General features: G+C 44.2%; 1 protein-coding gene across 1 annotated transcript; it reads left to right on the forward strand.

Moving 5' to 3' along the window:
* The first annotated feature begins 913 nt into the window (after positions 1-913).
* TMEM272 (transmembrane protein 272) lies at positions 914-18,121 on the forward strand. The gene is made up of 4 exons (XM_041467094.1): positions 914-971; positions 8,034-8,093; positions 14,491-14,573; positions 17,759-18,121. Exons 1-4 carry the CDS (start codon positions 914-916, stop codon positions 18,119-18,121), a joined length of 564 nt encoding a protein of 187 aa, XP_041323028.1.
* The last annotated feature ends 953 nt before the right edge of the window (positions 18,122-19,074 follow it).

Raw genomic sequence — 19,074 nt, forward strand, 5'->3', positions numbered from 1 at the left:
TTAAGAAATCTAGAGGCTATTTTGAGGTAGGTGCAGGAATGCAGCTTCCCTTATCCTGGTCTCCTCCATACACACCTTCCTCTGTCACACAGCTGCTGGTGGTGGCAGACTTGTGGTGACCCTGGCCAGAATCCAAACCTTGGAGCATGTGTGTGTGTCTGTGTGTGTGTCTGTGTGTGTGTCTGTGTGTGTCTGTGTGTGTGTCTGTGTGTGTGTGTGTGAGCTTTCCACACTCCCATTGATGTGGAATGCTGCTTAACTGCCTGGTGCTGTCTGAGGCCCAAGCTTGGATGCCTGGCCGCTTGCTCATCCCTCACCCCACGTTGTAAAAATTCTTTTACAAGGAGCTACTTTCTAATCCAGCTACTTTTCTGTCAAAGGCATGTTGTTCTGGGCTCCCTGTCGTTTGCAGTTTTTATTCCATATTCTTCTTCAGAATCCTCCTTGACCTTAAAACTCTTTTCATCTTCTCTCCTCCTTTTTTTCTTTAATTCATTTTTGCTCACTAGTCAATACTTGCTGAGGTTTGTGTACCAAATCCCACCTGTTTCCCTGTGTTTTCTCCTAACAGTTAAATACTCTTTGTTCTGCCCAAAACCCAATCAAAGTGAAGATAGAACCTTTCATAGCTTTCAGGAAGATGGCATTAACACTTCTCCCCCAGCCTCCATGTGAGCCCAGGGCTCGAGCATCATCACCAGCAGGCAAACCTGGAGCTGCTGGAAGGCATGCCTGCCTCTGGGTGTGCCACGCTGCTGGCTGGGTTTGTGTGTGCTTGGGGCTTTTGAGGGTAGTGAAAGACTGCCAGCACGTGTGAGAGTACTCTGAGTCAAGATATTTAGTAAGGTAAAGACACTTCTCATAGCCATATTAATTTTTCTGTCTCCACAGGCACCCCAAAAGGCTCACCACCATGGCTGCTGGTCTGGAGAAAGCCTGTCACCGGTGCATATCGAAAATTGCCAGCAATGGTAAGGCACTTCTGGTAGCCATTGCCTCATGTATTTAAGCAGCCCTGTTGCTAAGCCAAGTATATAAAGGAATCACAATGGTACCAAGTCCCACCTGAATCTTCCACTGAAGTTTCTTTTCCTAGATAATTTTGGGAACCGATGGAGTGTCCAATAGTAACTCTACCCTAACAGCAGCTGCCTGCTGCAGTATTTGAAGTATAGCAACCAGCACAAAAGTTCAAACAAACACCACCATGAACCTAACTATGGGCAGCAACAGACAACCTAAGAAAAACAATGTGTTTGCCTCCTCTCTGAAGTGTTACCTTACACTAGAGCAGCAGAAGCATCCACAGAGAAAATCACCTCATGAAGAGCAGCACAGCAAGCCTGGGAACAAACTCTCCTAGGAGCGATTCCCACCAAGCAAAACTGCTGCCAGCCTGTGTGATGGCACAGGGGCACACATCTGGGGAAGGAATATGGTCAGGAATATCCCCCCTTTCACCCAGTGAGATCTGGGACAGGTTATTCTTCCCTCTGCTTGCCTGCTCCCTGGCACTGCAGGTGGGGGTATCCCCCAGAAGCAGCCCCTTGCTGGGGTTGGAAGCACCAGTTATCTGGACAGAGGCTCTTTTGCAGGACAGCCCGGGCTTGCTCTGGTTTTAAAGCAACTGGTTCTCCCCACCCAGGCTGGAGGACACAGAGGGCTGTAATGAGCTGACAGCTGGTTGAACAGGCTGGTTCCTGCTCTCCGAGGAGCAACGCAGCAGAAAGCTGACCTGGGCTAAGGCTGTGCAAGCTGCACAGAGGCACAGGAGAAATACACTTCAGAGGTGGGGTTTTGTAAGATCAGGGAAGCAGTGTCCTCAGCAGGAGGTTAAAATCCATGGGTTTTAAAGCAGCTTACTCCTGCTGACTGCATCTCCTTTTCACTCTTGAGTTGCAAGTGCCTTTTGCTTTCACTTCTAGGCAGTAGCAATTTCTAATTCCGCTCAAATACAAGAAGCAGCAAACCCCTTGACCACTCATCATAACTGATACTTTACCCACACTAATTGCTGCATTTGCCAGTCTAGGGTGTTAGACTTTGGAGTCTTCTCTATTCCTGATCTTTGCTTTGCTTGAAAGGCTCTCAAAGCAAAAGAACGAACTTTTATTAATGATTAAACCCCTCAATGCCTTGCTGTCTTACAACCTGGCAGAGAAAATCAGGCCAAAGGGACAGAAAACTCAATCCAGGCCTCCCTGCAGAAACCTGGCACAGATAGGGAAGGAGAGGATATTTTCTGGCCCAGTTTTTCATGCTCATCACTGCCCCAGGGGAAAGGAGGGCTGGGGAGTGATGGAAAACAAGGGGTGCAGAGCATGCACCCTCATTACACCCTGATGAGGGCCTGGGAGTGGAATTGGGACCCAACTGGTCCCAGTGGGATCCCTCACATCCTGCAGGAAAGACATGCAGGGAGGATCTGGACTTAAATTTAAAAGGTCAAAAGTGGTATTTTCTCTGATTTTGTTCCTAGAGTCTATAAGCAAAATGTTACCATTCCCTGTTATTAAATTACCACTGGAACTTCAATGATGAGAGAGAAAATAATTAATCCTTTAGAATTTTTTTTTTTTGTTTTAAGATTGGGATTAGTTCTGGTCTCACCTATGCTCTTCTACACCAGAAACACCCTCTTGGGCAGCTGAAAAGTTACCCATGAGTGAGGAACTCAGAAATACCATTCCAGAAAAGTATCTTCAATTCTTATCATGCTTAAGTTCAAAATAAGCTCAGCTTTAGCTACGGATCAGCTAATGCATCCAAAATTGATTTTAAGTTCATTAAAATGCAAGCCCCTCATGAAATGCAGTGATGCTTAATTTCACTCTTCCTCATCACACTGTATACACTTTTCAAAGAGCTTTTCAGCAAAACCCCACACTTGTACCTTTGGTCTCCTGGTATTTAAATAACTCCCAAGAGCCAACCCACCTGTGGAGCATCTTTTCATTCTTGGTGTGGCAATTTAAGTTCAGTTTTCAATTTACTGACCAAAATAAACAAGCCTAATCCACTACCCTGGGTCCACTGCAAAGCAAACTGAATGGATATATATATAATGCCTAAATATTGTTATAAAATTACTTCTGGAAATTATTCACAAAGGGCCAAATCCAGAATTTAGACCATGGCATAACTGTAGTTCAGTATCCAGAGGCATAATATAAAATCCAGGCTAGACACTCTGCAATATTGCTCAACCCCCAAGCACCTACACCTAGGACATAAATTTTAGGTGATGTGATGTTGATATCTGGGTAGCAAAGTTCTATATCACAGTAATGCAACCCTGCCTAAGCAAAGAGTGGTGGAACACAGCAAACAGCTGGTGGCCCTGAGCTGGGATTTGGTCAGTTCCCTTACACTTTCCCTGCCTCAAATGGTTTTGCACTGGAACTAGAGGCCTCCATGGGAATGGCTGTTTCTTATCCTGAATCCTCCAGCTTCTTAGTATCCAGTCTGGTCAAGGGATTAAATCACGCCAGGGATGGGATTCCTGCCATTCATCCCCAGAGACTGTTCCATCAATATATCTCCTTGCATGGCATTTAGCCTCATGAACAGAGCATTCCTTGGTTTTACTCAAGGATATCTCATGTGTTTACTCTTTGGATCACTCACAAGTCTGGTTTTCAGTACTCAAACCTTGCTGTTATTTTCTTATGTGGTGGTGGCCAGCCAAGCTGAACAGATTTAATTCCTTTCCTTCATGTTACTTCATTCAAGTCTTTTCTGCATATCCTATCTGAGATAGTGACATTTTCCTGTGACTTGAAAGCACAGAAAGACAGCCAGTAATCACAGCTACCAAAATCAGGGGGAGATTCATCCCTGGTCTGTAAAACATATGATCTTACTGGGGCTGGTTCCTCAGAAAGATCCATCAAGACTTTCTCTGCCACCACAACACCCCCACAGGCTGCATCTTTCTTTTCTCCAATTACCTGTCAGTACTGCAGGGGATGCCTGCAGATGCCATGAAGGAATAAAACATGGATGAAAATACCTGCTCCCCATCTGCACACCAGCCTGTTACACCACCCCTGCTGCAGTGCAGCACACTGTGACACTGCTTGCTGAGCTACTGCATTGCCATCTGTGTCTGCCTCAGGGCATCAGCAGGCATGGGGCCCTGCCAACTGAATTTGACACAAATTTCCTAACACCCAGACTGCTGGGAGTCAGGTCCCTTCAGAGCAGCATTCCCACAGGGTATTGTCCAAAGGGCATACTGTGAATTTTCACACAGAATTTTGCTCCTCAGCTTGTTCATGCAGATAAATCCTGGGGTAACTGCAGACTTTGTTTGGAAGCTAGTAGTATCTCATGTGAAAAAAAAAAAAAAAAAAAACTTGACAGCCTACAGAACAAACAACACCTGGGAGTGATGGCAATATAACCAACACTTCATTTATTACTGTATTTATTGTCAGAGAGCTTAGCTTGTCACTCTACTGAGCAGCTTGCACTACAGCTGTATTATCATACTACAGAGGAGAGTAGGTAGATTGAGATTTATATTTATAAATCGCTTCTGAAAATCCTGTGAAGACTCTTACCTTTTCTCTCTCCTCAAAGTAAATAGGGACAGCCTGAGCTAATCTGTAACTTTCAAGTGCTCAGAAAACTCGTGGCAGCAAAATAAAGTCTGAGGAGCCCACGGGTGAATTGGTGTCACCTCCAATACTGCCTCCAGATCCCAAGCAAATGCCAGAGGGCAACAGGCTGTGTGTCCTGAGGCCAGGACCAACAAGGGAGTGGCAGAGGACTGGGAGGAGAGCTGCAGTGCAGGGGCATGGCTGTGGAAAATGCAAAGGCTCAAGCACAAGACAGAAGAGAGACCATGACATACAGCCAAAATGTCAACAGTGATCTCAAGTGCATTTACTTCTGTGGGGAAATCCTGACAAGACGAGCTCAGCCAAACAGCAGATTTGTGTCAGCTGACTGTACTGCTGGGCAGGAGACACAAAACCTGCACCCACTGATCTAATCTTTGTGACCACAGATTTCAAGGAATGCGCAAGGTATTTAATCACCTGTTCTCTTCTGCCTCTGCTGTGATCCCAGACACGAGCTCTTCCCTCCATGCATTTCCCAGCAGGTTAGGATCCCACAGCAGGACTTCCCCAGTGCCCCAGCAGGCGCTGCCCTGCTGGTACAGAGCAGTGGGTTCAAAGGCACCAGATACCCTTTCGAGGCATGCCTGGAAACACTTCCCTAGTTGTGCTGTGTTTTTAGAGACTACCAGCCTTTTTTGCTACTTATTCCAGGAATGGGGCCAGGGTCTTCTCTGACCACTTGAGGCGATATCGCCGACATAAAAACACCACAAGCCCCACAGGTGGACCTGCCTGCAAAGCACAGCAGCGTCCTCTCTGCTGAGCCGTGCTATCTGCGGCAAGTGCCATTTTCTGAAGCGATTTGTCTTCGGACCAGAACGGGGCAGCACAGCCCAGACAAACCCAGGCAGAGGATGCGTGTATCCCGCCTGAGCAGCATTTCTGTGAAACCCCCACGCATTTAGGGAATATCAGTCTTTAGCGCTGCTAGAGACAGAGCGTGGCTGCAGAGCCCTGCCAGTTGTGTAGGCAATTGTTGAAGAGTCTCACTTTGTTAAACATGGATCTGGAAGCCTTCCCAGACTATGCATCTGCCCCTCCAATTCGAGACCTAAGAGGCTGTAGCTGAATGGGGAGATAATGAGTAAATACATTCCCAGCGACTGCTTTGGGAGCGGAATTAATGACCCATTATCTCTTTCTCTTGAGCTCTGAGTGGTCTCTGCCTCCCACTTCTCCCTTCCAAAAGCGGGCTGTTGGGCAGATGTCAGACACAAGCAAGCACGGACACCTGTGTGCCAGATGTGCAGCCTCGCATGCACATGAGCCCCCTGAGCTTTTTTTTCAGAGCTTACTGCAGCGTCCCTCCCCGGGGTCGGGCAGAACAGGCGCTGCACAACTAACAAATGACACGATGCCTCCTCCTCCTCCTTTTCCCGGGCTCCTGAGCACCTCCCGTGCAGGGGCAGGAGGCAGCTGCGAAAGCCCAGGCAGAGGGGTGACGTCGCTCCGAGGGCTGCGCTGCAGTGACAGCACATGTGGCCACACCAGGCAGTCGGTGCAATGCCTGCAGAGCGGAGCGGCACCCCTTTGGGCACCAGATAAACGAGTTGCCCAGCCTGTGGGCACTGTTTGCCCAAAAACGATGCTGGAAGGCCAACTCATTTACAACACCATCACTTCTTAATATGAAAGAACAGTCTAGATAACAGCAAGAGGAGCTAGCACAAAATGTGACATGTGGTGAAAAGGGAGGCTCTAGGCTGAGTTGTTCTAATGAGAGGTTGTCAGTGGTTGAAAAAGCTTAGTCAAGTGTAGGACACTATTCAAGCAGAGGAAGAATTTCTGTATTATGCAGCCCTCAAGAGATAGGAGTCTGAGCAAAAATGAGAGAGAGAGAGGGAGAGGGGGAGACTGGCCAACAGGGAAAGGAGGAGGGGGCGGCACAAAGGAACAGAACTGCTTTCTTCAGCTCAAAATACCCTCAGTCTCTCCCAGTTCATGGAGATAACAAACATGCTGCTTCTGAGAAAGATGTCTCTCAAGCACTTAAGTGTAAGATCCTGGTTCTCTGAGGAGAAAACCAGCGTGTGGGGGATGGTGTGTTCCCATGAAAAGTGTCTGCGAGTCAGAAAGCCTGGTGGATCTGCTCTGAATTTTGATGCTGCTCCTATATCCTCTCTGTTTCTCCTTCTGTAAAACAGAGGCAGTGATGCTGCCCTTTTTCTCTAAGGCAGCCTGAGGGTGGTATTTTGTCAGCGCTGCAGAATTTTCCAGAGCAGCACTGTCCGCAGGGTTCTGGCAGTGTCCCTGCTCCTGCACGGCCAGGGGGACACCATGCACCTTGCAGAGGTTGCGGTTCCCTGGCATGGGGAACTGCAGGACACAGTTTACCCGAGGAAAGGGCTGGTCCCAAGCCAACTCCAAATACTTGCTCCAAGACTTTTTTTGCAAGCCTCCAAGGAGACCTACTCCTTTTCTTATCTGTGGTCTTCTCGGCCCCTCTGCAATCTACGCTCACCTGCACTTTGGCACCCTTAGGCACCCACTTGAAGCCTGAGCCATTTCTGGAAGGGCTCTGAAGGGACACTTGCTACAGAATGTCCTCATATTTTACTCTCATTTGGCAGGGCAGCATTTCACTTTAATGTTGCCAAGTGTTCATAATTAGGCACAGAGGTGACAGCTCTTGTGCGACAGGCTGCTCACACTGTTCTAGACGCTAGTGTCCCTCACCCACTGTGAAGGTAAGCACTCATCCTCTGCAGCACCTGGCTGTGCAGGGGAAACACCAGGGCTCAGATACACCAGCAACTCTCTAGGGAGTAAGTAACCCCTCAGGTCCACTCACCTGCAGGGAGAGTCTGTGTGCACCCCTAAGAGCATCCTTCCACACAGCTTAAGCTGATCTATCCCAATGACAAATCCCACTCCTTGCAGCAGGGCTGCTGCCTTTGTGCTCGTGAGCTAAGCTGGGTCAGGGAGTTAGACCAGCCAGAAACTATTCACATTTGTGATAAAGACAGTTTATTTAGCTATCAGTGAAAAGTAAGTGGAATGGCATTAAAGCTGCTATTTGCTTAGCAAACAGATATGGCTCATCAGTCGCCATGGATTAGCTGATGCAAAATTACTTGTTACTGCACAGTCGCCTGGCAGTGCCTCTGAAAAGGATGGAGGATAAGGCAGCAGCTGATGACTCCTCACCCTTGGATTAAGACAAGCTGCAAGCAGTAGCTGAAAAAGCAGTTTGTATCTCTCACTGCATCCTGGAAGTGATAAAACATGTGCTGGTCTCATCACCACAAATGCTGCACCACGCAGGTGATATTCCCACCCCATCAATGCACCGCATTTCTTCCTGCACAATTGTGTGAATACAGAACATCTGTAAAGAACTGGATGGAAATGCTGGACTCTAAACTTGAACTAGACCAAAATAACACTTTCTTTTCTCCTTCACAGTATGCTTTATATTTGGGCTCCTCGCTTTCCTTGCCTTACCACTGTCCATGACTTTTATAGGTAAGTTGACTACTAAAGTAAATTGAAAATAGAAACTTCCTGGCACTCTGTGGCAGGTTAATATATCTGGTGGAAGAAAGGAACTGGAAAATTCCGGGTTTCCAACTGTTAAACCCCTGTCTTGGTACTTTAGCTTCAGACAGAATCTCAGCCCACACTCTGTATCAGAAGGAAGAAGTACTTGAATTCTGACTCTGTTTATCTTGAAAAACCCCTCCAGTGTGTTTTACCTCAAAATCCAGCTTTGTCTGTGGGAGGAAGCTCAGAATCTGACACATGAGAAGATTTCATTACTCAGGATCCCTCTGTATTAACTACAGTGCAAAAAATTGTAGAAGCATAGTGCTGGAAGGGAAAAAGAGATGCTGTAGGCTGCTATTTCTCCACCTTTTTGAAAGTCAGACCTGTTTTGGCTGATCTATCTCTGTATAACCCCTCAAAGGCTGGATTTGTGAGTAGCATTTCAAGATCAAATATTTAAGAAAGGAAATTCCTTTCAGCTGTAGAATTTTATACCTTTTTAAACTGCATAAGGCCCCTCTTTTCTTAAGCATCACCCTTCCCTTACCATTAACATAGATCTATTTTTTCTATAACACTTCATTGCTCCCTTTGGCCCTTTCACATCCTCCGTATGGGTTGTGAACCCCACTTGAGAAACATCAGTGGAGACACCAATCCACCTCTGCTTTCAGACAGGTCCATGTGCTCACAGCATCCCTGACAGATGTCTAACTTGCCCTTGCTCAAGGAAATTCCATGGCTTCCCAAGGAGGCTATTTCAACATTTTATTGCTCTCAAAGACAAAATAGTTCTCCTCATATCCAACCTAAATCTTCCCTATGGCAAATTAAACAGATTACAGCCAAAACATATTGGTCACTGTCCTACTCATGAGGTCTTAAAAACCTAATTCTTTCATCCTGACCTCACAGGTCACTGTTTCTGTAGTTTTTTTTTTTTGTTTTTTTTTTTTTTTTTTTATCCTTTGAACTGTTTGAAGGCTGCTATTATAACCCTGCTCCATCTTCTCTTTTATTTTCCCAGAGGTCTTAAAAACCTAATTCTTTCATCCTGACCTCACAGGTCACTGTTTCTGTAGCTTTTTTTTTTTTTTTTTTTTTTTGGTGTTGCGTGTCTCCTTTGACCTCTGGCCAATGTAAGTATTTTTCATTATTAATAAAAAATGATGTAACACTGGCCTCCAGCTGAGACCTGAGGAATGAGCAGTGCAGAGTAATTAGCTCCTCTGTTTAACATGCAGGATTTCTGTAAACACACCTCAAAATGAATTGTGGTCTCTCTGCACCAACCCACTTCCTTCAATTTAGTTTATGGTGCATTGTAAGCCCAGATGGTTTTTGGCAGTGCTGCTCCCTCCCAGACATATCTCGTTTTTTATTTACCTTGAAGTTTCCTCTCCTGCACACAGTGTTTGGCTCTATCAGTTTTCGTCTTGTAGATTTTAAATGCCTTTTTCCAGTGTATCCAGATCACTTTGAATTCAAAGTCCCCAAGAGCCCTTGTCTTTGACAAGTCCTTGTCTTTGCCCACCTGGTGCCTCGTTAATCATGAAGGATGGTCCAAAGGAACTCTAGGTACAGATGCTGAGGGCACGCTGCATCCCACCAGGACTCAGACTGTGTGTATCCACAGCCAGGCTGAGTGCTGGGTGTTGTCCTTGCAGGATGTTAAGGGAAATGGATGTTCCTGACTAAAATTCCCACACCCTCTCTTAGGTGTCTACCTTGAGATGAGGTGACTTTTAAAGCAGTTGGGACACCTGGACCACTGCCATGGATAGTTATCCAAACCCACATAATAACTGTTCAGCTAAAGGTTGGTGTTATTCCCTTAATCTGGGGCTTTCAAAGTACCACTCATTACTATGGTGGGATTCTGATTAGGATGTCCTAATTAGGAACCAGGGAGTTCTAACGAGGGATTGGGGAGCAATTACAAAGTAGGGAAATGGACTGAACTGTTACATCTCAACACTTCTGCTCTTACATTTATCCATGATTTAAGACTGCTATTTATCCCTTAAGAAGATTCTAGCTTTAGCTTTTCCCCAGGCTGAATATTCCTGAACTGTGAAATAGGGATGGGAAAGTATAATACAAAATGTGGCATGGTTTCCATGCATACTGACATCCTGCCTTCTGGAAATGAATTCAGGTCTGGAATCTGACCACGTATAATTTCTCAGGAATATTTCACAGTATCTTTAAGATCAGTGAGAAGTGGAAAGTCTATAGTAAGATATTAGCCTGGAGCTCTGGATATGTCCTGCATCAGATACAGAGCCCTTTTTTCCCCTACAACTTACTGAAATTAAGAGATAATGTCACTGTAATATAGTGTTGTCAGATGATATTGGTTTCCTGCAGCTCCATATCAGCAAAGGTATTTTTAGGAAAATGAAATGTCAAGGAAAATGCAGATATTTATTTTCCAAGCAAAACGCTATGATTTTCTGATAATATTCTGTTACCATGATCTCAGAAAAAAATCTTGCTGGTGTGCCTCCAGTCATTTTGGCTCTTGCTTCCTACAGAGGAAAACTGTGAGATAAAATATTTGTTAAAACTCAGAGATTAATAACAGGCAGCCCTGGTAATAATTACATGCTAACATTATACACTCTTAAAATTCGATAATGCTGTAAATCACAGTATAATTCAAGATACATGAAAAGGACTCACCATATTTTCCAAGCTGCAGACTTGTGACATCATTTAAGCCATAGATTGTTTAGCAGCTCTTTCACTTTTACTGGCAGAGAAGATCCCTTTTTTCACTAAACACTCCAAAGATATAGAGATTTATTTAAATTTTTTTTAGTTTCCAGGGCAGTGAAAGATTACTCTCAATAACCCATTCTTGTATGTTGTCCTGAGTGCCTTTATATACAGAATTCCCTAAGGGTAGCTAAATCACATTTGAGAGCTGATGACATGCCTTTTTTTTAATAAGCAGCCTAAAGTGCCCTCTGTTCAAATTTAACTCAGTACTACTCCTCACACTCATCACACCAAATAATTCCTCAAATCTCAAATGCTCCCAAGAATTGTCTGAAGCCTATTCTCATACTCCGTGCCTTTACATGGGAACCAGTCTTGTGCTTTAGCAGTTGTTGTTTAACACAGTCTTTCCTTGCACTTCAGTCCTTCAGCCAGTCCTCTGATTTGCTGATATGCTTTCTGATAAAATGGTGCCCAAAAGCAATTACTTCAAGATAAATTCTCTGCAGCACCTAGATCCAAGTGTAAGGCCCACAGTCAGATCTTGACTGAGGTCTGTGCTAAGTGATGACAGCTGCAGCCATCTAGGAGGAACACCTGAAAATGGCCTGGCATGTTGAGGTCTCTGCCTCCCATTAGGAATAAAGCTGTGTAGTGGGCACCAAACAGCAGATCAGCCTTGCTATAGAGCAGCCCTCCTTTCCTATGGCTGTACTTCAGCCATTTCAGCTGAGAAGAGTAAAGTAGCTAAAAGAGGCCAATGCTGTATTAATTTTTATTCATCCTGACCCCCTCATCCCATGGATAATCATGAGTCAAAAGGACACTTGGTTGGTAACAATCCTTTATGGGCTATGCCAGAACACTGCCCTAAATGGTGCCCTTAGAGAAGGCATTGTCCTGTTTGCTCACAAATGCCCTTTCCACCTGCTGATCCCTGTGTCCTGGATCCCACTGCAGTGTTGTTCTGTGGTAGCCAAGAGGTAAAATGTGCAAGTACCTCTGCTTTCCCAAGCCTCCCATCTCTTTTTTTTTTTCCCCTTTGGATTGCGTTCAGGCTGTGTCTGATCTTGCACAGGTCTTTGGTTCATTCATTTGGACTCCTGTGCTGGTCTATGTTGTGGTCAGGCTCAATTGCTTTTCACTCTGAACCACAGATTGCTCTGGCTTGCAGGGATCACTGCAGTAGAAGCAGATCTTTGATCTCTCACGGTCCATATACCCCACCTCTAGCAGTCAAAGGAGAACATATCTGTTGCTTATGGGAAAGAAGAGCTAGCACTGATGCTTTCCAACTAGTTTTGTTGCTCCCAGATAAACAAAACACGTGCTGTGTGAGAACTGATAGGCACATTCACTGATTTCACTGTAACAAATACCAGTGCCCATCTGTCAACTGTAGGTCCTCATTTCCTATTCACACCTTGGGGTGTACTTTTAAACTTACTACTGTATCACCTGCTTTGACCTACTCTTTTGCTGTCATATCTGTCTGCAATATTCTCCCAAAACCTACAGAGTGCTGCTGTCACTCAAATCCTTCCCAAGACTGACTGATGTCATGTTATACATATGAAAGGATTCCACAATAGATTTGTCTGCGAAAGAGAATCAGAGCTGCATGAAAAAAAAAAAAAAAAAGAAAGGCATTTTTTCCCGACTTTATTTTCCCCTCAAATTGAAATCTCAGTTAACACACTGGAAATAGAAATTGCCTAGGTTCCTAAAATGAAATATATTCCCAGTGATCCCTGGCCAGCTGCTTTTGTGGCAGGCTATTAGATGGCCAAGAACTTTGGAAACCTTGGCAGCAGCTTTCTGATGAACATGATGTAATTTGTGACAATTTCCCTGCTGCCCACCCTGTAAAGCTGGGAGCCTGAGCAGGTCTCATTGTTACATAGTGGCAAAATGGACAAAAAAAATACAGCATTGTAATAAGGAATGAAAGGGGAGAGAATCCAAATCCACCTAAGTACAACCTTTTTCATTTATACAAAGGTTGGTAATAAACACTTAGTATAGACGAGTCCACTGGACTCCACAGCCCTTACACACAGGGGATCACAAAACTGCAGAGGACAAAACACTGTCCCGTGTCCTGTGACTAAAATCAGACCTGTAGAAAGCAACCACAATCCAGAGCACCGGTATTATGCCATGCAAAGAGTGCAGGAGAGGTTCAGGACATCAGCAATGTTCTGGACCAGCAACAGCAGGGGATTTGGTGGGCAAATTGACAAGCTAAAGAGGATTACAGCTATAGAAAAGAAAAACCAAACCAAACAACAAAAACCGCCAAAACAACACAAAACAACAACAACAAAAAAACCCCCACCAAACCCAAAACCCACTGGTACTTCTTTCCTAATTCCTCCTATCCAGTGTAGTTCTGAAAATGGAGGCAAGACATTTCATGTGAGAGATGTTTAGCACTAAGACTAGCACACTTCTTTTGGTATCCTGCAACTAGGTAACCCCAGTTATTCAGAGAAAGGTCGGAATATCTCCTTGCAAACTATGTATATAGCAAGAAGAAAACAGAAAATCCTTTCTACCCTGTGCAACTGCTCCATCAAAGCCCTGAAACACGGGATCAATACCAATAAAATTACAGTGTAATGAACTGTTTAAAATTTCTGAAGATGCCATTGGATAAGAGACTTGGGCAGGGGATTTATCCCAGCTAACTTATAGGTATCTACAGCTGGCAGTCTGGATTCCTTGTATAGCCATGGAGAGACAGAAGTACTTTCAGGGACCGATTCACCCAACCCATTTCAAATGCCTATCTTAGGATAAATGAATTGCATTTTGCAAGTGCCTATTTCTCCCTATTGACTAAAGAGTGTAGAAAACTAGTTCACATATGGATGCCTGCATTGCAGACATCTATATTTGGACAGATGAGTTTCACTGCCACAGACCTGTATCACAAGCTTCAGTCTCTACTGCCAGGAACATCCTTACACAGGCATACACTCTCTCCCCTAAAACTCACCCAGCTTTCTCTTTCTTGCAGTAGATCTGAGGGTTGCCAGGGTCCTCAGCTCCATAACAACCAATTCTTTTATCCTTTGGCAACCCAAACAGCTTGGAAACTTGAGCTTCTACAGCTCCCTATCAGCTGCCTGGAAAGCTAAAACAGTTCCAGGTGCACCCACGGGTACTGGCTCCCAAGCTTCCAGGCATCTGACTCAGGAACATGCCACACTCATGGGAACTAATGAGCAGGAAAATCCTGGGGGAAGCTTATCAGAATTCCTTCTTTTCATAGTTTTGATTCTCAGTCAATTTTCTACTGCTGATGAAAATTTCCTGTCCAGCTCAGTCAATGGTTCATTTAACAAAGAGCTGTGGCTGAAACTAATGATCTCTATATGTGGCTGCAATTAGTATTGCCAGAAAACAGTAATGTTGGTTTTGCCTTTGCTCTCTCTCTTTCTTCTCCTGCCTTTTGCTTGTTCATGGTCCTCACTCCTCTAGTGGGAGGTGCAGCCCCCTTTTAATTCAGCCCCCATTTCAACAGACACAGGATACAAGCCTTGGGTGTAAGCAATACACTTCACTTACAGCATCTGTAGTTCTCACTGTACAGCTTGTTGCAATATCTGGTCACTTAAGATAACAAACATCCATTTTTGCCGTTCAGGAATGAAGTTTTTGGAAGACTGCCCAGTTCAGCCACTGATTCCCTTATATCTGTTGGTGGGTGGTGTGATTGGCAGCTTAAAGGTAATGTGCCTTCTATGTGTGAAAAATATTTTGTGTGACTCGACTTTGACTTGCTAGTTAAGACATGATGACAGCTCCACACAGCCACATGCACCCAGTACTGGAGAGCTATGGGATTGGGCTGTGCTTGTTCCAGCACCAAAAGCACCTGTCAGTCAAGTGAGCTGCTAATGAGCTCAGCATTGTCCCACACATTGTGGTGTGACTTTCTCCTGCACCACAGCATCTGTTCTACCATCCCTACTGAGGGAAATGACTACTTAACGTGGATGCCTGTGGTAAATGGGGTCCTTTTTCCACAAGCAATCCTCCAAGCATGTCAAATCTTTCTCCATTATTTTCATAGAGACAGGACAAAAAGTTAAGTTACTCCCCTTGCATTGGGAATACTACAAAACCACTTGTGCTTGTACATAGCCCTTCACAAATTCAATTCACTCCCACTCTGACCTGGCCAGAAGTAAATGACTGCAGCAGAATCACTTCCTTCCAAAGTAAATATATCCCTGCAACACAGCAGGGCTTATTAATCAAGATGCACCATTTTCTAACCACAACTACCTGTCTTCTAGTGGACTGTGCTCACTTTAATCTTTGCTGAGCCACAGTCTGGCAGTTTGACAAGTAGAGGCACTCTCATAGCTGTGATAAACCCTGGTCACTATAAAGCTATATAACTCTGCATTGACTCTAAAGGATCCACCCTGTTCTGACAGTCCCTTTGCAGGTGGTGTTAACTGGATTTTAGGGAGCATGAAGAGCCTTACCACAATATTTCTAGCCATTTTCTTTGCCAGGACTGAAAGAAAGGGGAAAGAATCCTCCTCTGCAGGTCTCTGCATTCACTGCACTCTTTCAGAGTGGTAACCCAACAAAACCACAGCACATCACTGGGATATGAATCATGCCCTCCAAGGACCTTTGGTCAGTAAATAAGAAAATGGAAAAAAAAAAAAAAAAGAAAAGAAAGTGCAAGTGCTTAATCTTGTTACAAGGAATTTGCTGTGTTGTGAGTTCTACTGGCAAATGCTTAGTCATTTGATCACACCAGTGGACTTATCTGTATAATCAAAGGTTCATTTAACAATAGTTTAGAAAAGATTAGAGCAGAACTGAAAGGAAATTTTGAGGCTAGTGGACTGAAGCTTTCATAAAAAATGTTGACTCATTCTTAGCTATTTCTGGTTTAAAAGTCAGGTTTTTTCACTATAACTAAGGTGGCAAACAGATCAGTTAATATTCATGCTGACATCAAATAATGGTTTGAATTTTACTTCAGTTGACAGCAGGACTGCTTATTTTGCAGTTTGGCAATGCATTTGGTCAGAACTTGATAAGCTTCACTCACGTGTTATTTCAGCGCTTGGTCTGCAGCCAAATTCAAGTTTCTCACCCGTCTGAACTCTGCCCTCTGTTCTGTTCACTGGACTGCACTGACTTCATCCAGCAGTGCCCTCGATTGAGCTCTCAAAGTTAAAAGGTCAGAGGATGGGTGCAGGATGAAGTCTGAAAGGATGCTGTCCTATGATGGATGGCATCTAATAGCAAGTCATTCTAGCCCAGATCTGTGCAGTCTGTAGGCTCCTCATCTATTTCTTTGCCACCTCCAGTCTTTTAAAAAGCAATGGTAACTGTTCACCAAGGCAACTGAACCATTCTAGAGCACCCAGAGAGGCCTGTTGAATGCATGCCATGCTGCTCCATAAATGTATGTTCAGCAGCTAGTAACAATGTGAGCGACTGCCAGCAATTTCTTCAATCACACTTGGCAAGGCAATATCCATAAGAATTAAATGCGCATTCCGTGAACTACTTAGATGCAGTTGAGATTCATAAATCTACCTGGGAGGTCTCTCTGGCTGCCTCAAACCCAATACTCATCTGCCATTTACCCCATTCTCACTGCTGAGCTTGATGGAACCTGAGTGCTGAGCTGAAAGCTAAATGGACTGAAGCAGGCTTCAGGTCCAGCCACAGGCACCCTCATGCAGAAACCTCAGAGCCACTAGCCAGGCAGGTTTATCCCTCCTGTGCCCCATGAGTCTGTGTAAAATAAGTGTTCATATGAGAAGATGATAGTTTGAGCAAGCCTGTTGCTTTGAGTGCTCAGCTGGATGTGAGACATCAGTGGAAACAGCATTTTTTGCCTGTTTTGGTGCTGGGACTTTAAACTGTGTTTCTCAAAAACTGGTATCAACATCTGGGCTGGAAAACCAGTTGGTTTTGTGAACAAATGTTTAATAATTTATATAGAACCAAACAGTTTTCCAGAGAAGAGTAAGAATAAGAGAAAACTCTGGATTCTCTTGCTAAGCTTTTCCTCTTGAAAATGGGGCACATGGAATAAAATCTGAACCTGGAAAAATATACAACCAAACAGGTTTTCCTTGGCCAGTGTTCTAGAGAAAGAAGAGTGTAAAATGAGGGATCCTCTTCTCTTTCATTTCAAGCAGTAAAATGAGCACAGATTATAACTCTGTGAAAGAGAACATGACCGAGAACCCCAGTGAATCTAGCTGTGTCCTTTGTATTGCCAAGACTAAACGAGAAATCCAGGCATCACTGATGAGTCCTACTGCATTTCCCTGTATACCAGACCTTCCTAACCACCTGGCACCATGGTATTCCACATATTTCTCTGCTAGTTTCAACTGAAGGCAGGAATGGGGCAATCTAGGAAAATGACACTTAATTGAAGAAAATTTGACAACAGTACATTGCAAGTATCTAAAGCAATTTCTTTGAGGTTTAAGTCATAGACTATATGCTTCATAATTTGATATAAGCTGATTCAACTTTATAACCATAGAAAAATAGAGTTAGAAGAGAAAAATGTACCCACTACAAGGCAGGAACTACACTACTTAAATCATTTAGCAGTTACTGTAATCTGTTCTTAAAAGTCTCCAGCGTGGGAGCTGCTGCCATCTCCCTACACAATCTGTTCTCATGCCTTTCCATCAGTGACTTTTTTCCATTGTATGACCCCCACTGGTGAATAACCTACAAGGAAAAAATGCATTATTTTCCAGCAGTACCTGCCTCATTTGTGGCTCCTTAGCTTTCTCTTAACACTATTTTCCCACATCCAATTTTGTTTGGCCCAAGAACTGGCAGTGGCCAGAAGGTGTTCAGACTCTCTGCATGCAATTTACTTATTCCCTTTTCTCCCCCAATGCCTCCAGGTGACTCTCCTGCTGTACGACTCAACCAGGATGAGGCAGCTGCTTTCCAAGTCTGTTGTGATTGATGATGATGATGACGATGAGTATCCCTGGAGGCAGAATGCTCACAAGTACTACGTCCATTTAACCCTCAGCCTTTTCCTCTTTCTCTGGTTCATTCTTGGGAACTACTGGGTTTTTTCTGTGTATCTGCCAAATTTCATCCCGCCTTTTCATCAGCCTCAGGATTACTGTGACAAAACCCTGTACATTTTTGCTGTTGGTGTTCTCATTATTAGCCATACTGTTCTGTTTCTCCTTATCTTTTGTAGCTGCTGCATATACTGTTTTTCCAGGCAAAGATTCACTTCTGAGGAAGACTAAATGCTACATAAATAAATCTCCAGATGTTTGGAAAAGCGTGTACAACAAAGAACAGGCAATAATTCACCCTTGTGTACATCTTTGTTGCATGGTATATATGTGTGATAGCAGTCAACTTCAAGGGGAAATTAAAAAATACAGTGCCATCTGGAATTAGCTATGCTGGAATACAGCATAGTCTATGCAAAAATGCTGCTGCCAGTGCCAGGGTGTACTCCTGCTAACTTTTACATCCCATTTTTTAAACTCTGGATGTTTTACCAGGAGCGGGCTCTTGCAGATGGCAAACTCCTTTAAAACCAGGTCCCCCTTATGTTGTATATAGCACAGTACATCTTTGCCTATAAAAGTAGCCATGTTGTTCTCTTCACTGGGATCTGAACATCTCCCCATAGTCTTGCTGAGGTTTGCTATTGTCCCTGAGTTACAGATGAGGGAGCTGAGACAAAGGGTTGTATTCAGGCCACTTTGCAAAACACATGGACTCTGGGAACTCTGACAGTAACTGAGATGCTCACTAGAGAGCTATTCAGGCCACTGTCAGACTGGCCAGTAAGCAGCTGTGATAGCAATACAAGCATGTATAAAAGGCAGCCTGAATATGGCCCTCAGATCTCTTCTGAACTTGGACTAGGAAGCATCTATATCTAACCCTGGGGCTAAACCAGATAGTATGAATACATCCACATATATCCAATACATCCAAAGTGAGCCAAGGCTGCTTTACAAGTCTTTGACAGAACAAAGAACTGAGCTACTGAGTGTCAGATTGGTGCTTCAACCAGGGCTCAGCATTTCCCAGTCAGGGAATACACTTTTCTATAGCAGTAATTTGTCAGTACCACACTAACACAAAGATTACTGTCAAACCATTGTGATCAAGTTAGTAGAAAAACTGATGATGTTACCTTGGTATTTTGGATATAAACCACAACAATAAGACATGGGTGGGG

This window comes from Pyrgilauda ruficollis, unplaced genomic scaffold (genome assembly GCF_017590135.1).
Source record: "Pyrgilauda ruficollis isolate IOZ18807 unplaced genomic scaffold, ASM1759013v1 scaffold20, whole genome shotgun sequence".
Lineage (NCBI taxonomy): Eukaryota > Metazoa > Chordata > Aves > Passeriformes > Passeridae > Pyrgilauda > Pyrgilauda ruficollis.

What these genes read in the sequence shown, in the direction of transcription:
- TMEM272 (XM_041467094.1), top strand. Translation starts at nt 914, where the DNA reads ATGGCTGCTGGTCTGGAGAAAGCCTGTCACCGGTGCATATCGAAAATT. An exon ending in ATCGAAAATTGCCAGCAATG is followed by an intron (nt 972 to 8,033) that starts GTAAGGCACTTC and finishes TCTCCTTCACAG; the next exon opens with TATGCTTTATATTTGGGCTC. An exon ending in ACTGTCCATGACTTTTATAG is followed by an intron (nt 8,094 to 14,490) that starts GTAAGTTGACTA and finishes TTTGCCGTTCAG; the next exon opens with GAATGAAGTTTTTGGAAGAC.